The 5,256-nt window shown below is 35.6% G+C and overlaps 1 protein-coding gene across 1 annotated transcript in view; it reads left to right on the top strand.

The window, feature by feature from the left end:
- Positions 1 to 5,256, top strand: part of LOC102853298 (39S ribosomal protein L1, mitochondrial-like) — a 123,646-nt gene that overhangs the window by 66,546 nt on the left and 51,844 nt on the right. The window contains exon 4 of the mRNA XM_006885335.1: positions 478 to 561. Coding sequence (XP_006885397.1) covers positions 478 to 561 — 84 coding nt within the window. The remainder of the gene's footprint in view (positions 1 to 477; positions 562 to 5,256) is intronic.

Genomic DNA, 5,256 nt, shown 5'->3' with positions numbered 1-5,256 from the left:
CCAGTGAATACCACTATCATTCAGATATATGCACCAACAACCAGAGCCAAAGAAGAAGAAATAGATGATTTCTACCAACTTTTACAGTCGGAGATAGATTGAACATGCAATCAAGATGCATTGATAATAATGGGTGACTGGAATGCAAAAGTTGGAAATAGTGAAGAAGAATCAGTAGTCGAGAGAAGAAATATTTATGTTTTTATTATAAAATTTTATAAAATATATTATTTTGTGCTTTAAATTGTAATCAGTGTATAATTTTGAAATAATGAGAGGGCATATGGTAGCATTAAAATGCTAAAAATAAAATATGTCAGTTCTGGGGTTTTAAAAAAAATGTGTTAAAATATGCACAACAAAATAGTACCAGCTCAGTTTCTCTCTGCATGAATCAGTGTTGGTTCTGGTTTTACAGATAGGTGAGTTAAAGAAAACATGAGCTTTTGATAATTATATTTTCCTTTATGTATTTAGAAAAGAGTGGAGCCATTTGCCAGTGTTCTTAGCCTTCCATACCCATTCAGTTCAGAAGTCAGTAAAGTTGCTGTTTTCACAGGGGTAAGTCAATTATTTATATTCTGACCTTTATTTTATTTTAAACCTATCATATAAATCAATACTTTTTTGTTGTTGTTGGATGGTATCAAGTTGAGTTAGGCTCAGAGTGACCCTAGGGCCTACAGATCTCTAACCTATCCTATCCTGTGTCATCTTCACAATCGCTTTCACACTTGAGCTCATTGCTGCAGTGATTGTGTCAGTCCACCTGGTTGAGAGTACTTTCCTCCCTTTTGCTGTCCCTTTACCTTCCCAAATATCATATCCCGCTCCAGTGAATAGCCTCTCCTAGAAATGTGCCTAAGTATGTGAGGCGGAATTTAATCATCTTTGCCTCCAGAGAGCACCCTGGACTTTCTTGAAGTGATCTTTCTTTGTCCTTTTGACAATCCAAGGGATATTTAGTACTCTTCCCCCAACACCACAGTTCAAAGGCATCTATTCTTCTTCTATCATTCTTATTCACTAGAATAATGGAGTAAGTAGAATTAGAGAATATGTCACTGAACTCGTTTTGTCATTGGCTTAGTCTGTAGAGTTGAACTGCCAATCCAAAGCTTACACCTATCTGGTGGTTGGAATCTCCTGCCATGCCATTTCCATCCTTTGAAACTCAATGGAAGGTGTGCTAAGAGTCGATTCTGATTTGATGGTATGACTAAGCTGAGTGAGTTTTGTCATTATTTCACCACCTTGTTTCTCACAGAAACTAAAGAGAAATATTATTTTGCAAGCTCCTGCTTTCTACTTATTGTCTTCCTCAAACAACAACAGAAATAGTTTTAAAGCAGCAAGACTACTTAGTGTTGTGAAAATACTGAAGCCACAGAAATACCTAGAAGTTCAAATATAGAGGAAGTGTAGTTATACACTAATTTGGGAAATGCTTATCATTTGTTTATATAAAGTATTTTAAACTTGTTTTGCAAAATGATTTAGTGCTTCCTCATCTGAAGATTAAGGGTTGGCATATTGAGAGTTTCTGGCTCATTTTCAAAGAAATGAGAAATCTTTATCTTCCTTTGTTCTAAGAAGAGTGGAGAATATGGCTGTTAGAACCCAACAAACTTGATTGATGTACATGCTAGATTTTTACAGTAAAATCACATGGTTTACAAGCAAAATATAGAAAGATAACTGGTATTTGTTTTCCTTTTGACACTTTCAGACACTTGACTAAATTTTGATTTTATCATTTCTTGGTTCCTCTTCTCTATTGGTTTGATAAAAATGTATTCAGATAAACTAAATATTCCTTAATCTCTTTCTTTCAGAAGGTGATGTTTTGATATTGCTAAAGATTTCAATTAAACCACTCATATCAACAGTGAGGTGCCCTCTATTATTCCTATGAACAACAGATCTGAATCTTGTCTTATTCTATACCATCATCTTCATTTCTGATAAGCTCAAGCTCATTGTTAAAGCCACTGTGTCAATCCATCTTGTTAAGGGTCGTCTCTTTCTCAGACCTTCCACCTTTCCCAGCAAAATGTCTTTTTTCAAGGAATAGTCTCTCATGAAAATATGTCCAAAGAATGTGAAATGAAATTTTAACATCCTTGCCTCTAAGAAGCACTCTGGAGTATTTTAAGATAAAAGTAGTTTGTTCTTTTGGCAGCACCTGACATACTCAGTATTCTTATTCAACACTTTATTTCAAAGATATTTCTTCTACTTTTGTCATCCTTAATTATTGTCTAACTTTCAGAAGCTTAGGAAGCAATATAAAATACCATGGCTTGGATCTGACACACATTGGTCTTTAATCTGATACTGTTGTTATTTAACATATTGACAATATCTTTGACAACAGATTTTCCCAGTGCAACACATCTTTGCTGTCTTGACTGCTGTTGCCATGGATGTTTATTGTGAATCCAAGTTAAGTGAAATTGTTGACAAGTTCTTTCTCTGTCATGATGTTGGTAATGGTCCAGTGGTGAGGACTTTTGTTTTCTTAATGTTGAGTTGTAATTCAATTTTAAGGCTGCAGCAAACGTTATAAGTCTTCTTTACTTTCTTCAAGCAAAGTTGTGTCATCTGGACATTACAGGTTTTTGATGAGTTTTCTTCCTATCTTGATGAGACATTCTACCTTACATTGTCCAACTTGTCTATTGATTTGCTGAGCATACAGACTGAATAAGTTTGCAGAAAGGATACACCCTGATGCACTCCTTTCTTGATTTTAACCTGAGCAGTGTTCCTTTATTCTGTTTAGATAGTTTCTTCTTGTCTATATAGAGGTTTCACATAAGCCTGATTAAGTGTCCTGGAATTCTCATTCTTCTCAATGTTATGTTCAAACTCCTTTGCATAATCAATAAATATCTTTCTGGTATTCTCTGCTTTCAGCTTTGACATCTGAAGTTCCTCATGGTAGAGCCTCTTCTCAATCCAGTTTGATCTTCAGGCAATTTTCTTGTCAATATATTTTTCCAACCATTTTTAAGTAGTGATTAGCAAAGTTTTACTTGCATGTGCTGTGTTATGTGCCCTTAAGACGCTACAAGAGCCCTAAACCCTGCTCTATCCTGTGCCACCTTCACTGTCTCTGACACACCTACTCCCATTACTCCAACCACTGAATCGATCCATCTCATCGAGGGTCTTCCCCTCATGCACTCTCCCTCCACTCTTCCAAACATGATGTCCCTCTACAAGGACTGGTCCCTCCTTGAAATATGCCCAAAGAATGACAAAGCTTTAGAATCCTGACTCCAAGGGGCAGTGTGGCTTCACCCTCTCCAAGAGAAACCTGTTTGTTCTCCTAGCAGTCCATGGTGTATTTAACACTCTTCTTCAGCACCACAGCTCAAAGGTATCAATTCTCTTTTTATCAACCCTAGTCACTGTCCAGCTCTCCTACACATAGCACACAATTGCGAAGACTATGGTCTGGATCAGGCATACCTTAGTCTCCAGCCTGACATCGTTGTTCAGTAATTTCTTCAATATGTTTTTGAATTGTGAACAAATACAAATCTCTTCCAGACTCTTGAGCTATATTCTAAAATTTCTTGTCATAGACTAGTGAGCATATATTAAGGGCTGCAGCTGTTTTTTAAAACACCTTTTTTGATATCCCATCAATTCCTGAAGATTTATATTTTTGCCAATACCTTCAGTGCAGCTTGAACTCTTTGCACATTTTGTTACAATACTTTGTCTTCTCAAGCTGCCTTTTGAAATCCTCCATTTAGCTCTTTTACTTCAGCATTCCTTCCCCTTGTTTTCTTCATGGATGATATTTTTTTTTTCCTTGTGTGTACTGTCGAGTCGGGTACAATTGGCACAGAAGGAGATTGCCCCTCCTCCTCCAGAGGAGCATTTGGTGGAATGGAGGTATTCTTGATGTCATCTCACAACTCACCTGGTCTTCAGTCATTAGAGTTCATTGCATTAAATTTATTCTTTTTTTTTTTTTTTAAATTTATTCTTGAGATGGTTTTTAAATTCAGATGAGCTCTGAACTTAAGGTTTTATTTTGGTTCTCGTCACAGGAACTACTTGATAGGTTGCTAGTATTGTGCCATTTTGATGTACTTTCCCTTATGTCAGTCAAGAAATATTTTTATTACATTATAAACTGAATTGATTTGTATTATTGCTGATGTATTTAATTTGGAAAAATTGATGGCTTTTCAGTTAAAAAAGAATCTCACAATTTTGTTGGATTTGAACTGATGATTTCTTTTAAAAAATTTACTTTATTAATTTAATTTTTTTATTTAAATAGCATTCAATTTATTACAAATATTTAGTATTGGCTTCCCTATTTCCCCCCTTTTGTTTTTATCATAATTATGTTATCATCTAGATGAGCATCCTTTATACACAAACAAATAAAACAAATTAAACATAATAAACTCAAAGAAATACTTTCAAAAATCTCCATATAATCAGAAGGATTCAGGTTGAATGTTCCTTGAAAGTCTGTTTTAATTGTCCCATTGTCACAGTGCTTATCAAAACCAGTTCTGATTAATTTCCTTTGTCAGTGTGTCCTTTTTCCATTCCCTATCACTCCTCCCTGAGAGAGATTTCACCCTGATTCATAAGGAAAAGGGGACAGCATATTCTCTTAGCTACTTCCCTGTTGAAAAGGGATGCTGTAGGTTTCAGGGTGAAAATCTCTCACTTCTCTAAAGGGCCCATTTGGCAATAGGAAACATGTAGACTGTTGTGGAAAATGATTTTGGAATTTAGATGCACTGTTATCAGTTGTGCTTAGCCATACACGTTTATATCCTTGAAGATGCATCATGGGACTCTTGCAGTCTAGAAGACACAAATTTAACTAACAAGTTAAAAAGTACATGAGTCTAAAATGAAAAGCAATAATATTCCAAGTAGTGGTTTTAACAGTGGCACAAATCAAGTTACAGAGAGAAGGTAGTTCTTAAAATAAAAGACTTATTGACTAGCACTTTGTCTATTATAGTATAAAGGCTAGGAACCACAAGATAGAGAGGCTCAACTATGTCATTTATTGTTCTTAAGTCCTGGACCAAATTCCATCTACCGCTGGGTTGTTTTCTAGCTCAGAATTCCACATGTAAGGCAGAGGTGAAGTAAGGAACTGCTTATGAGGTTTTCCATCAATTCCAACAACTAAGAAATAGTGAGAAGAGTTGGGACCTCAGATGGCTTTTAGGACCAAATAGTAGGCTCTTGTGTCCAGGAGAAAAT

The sequence above is a fragment of the Elephantulus edwardii genome, unplaced genomic scaffold (assembly GCF_000299155.1).
Source record: "Elephantulus edwardii isolate Elephantulus edwardi_28Jun2011 unplaced genomic scaffold, EleEdw1.0 scaffold00042, whole genome shotgun sequence".
Classification (NCBI taxonomy): domain Eukaryota; kingdom Metazoa; phylum Chordata; class Mammalia; order Macroscelidea; family Macroscelididae; genus Elephantulus; species Elephantulus edwardii.
This window is presented reverse-complemented; position numbering and strand designations above follow the sequence as displayed.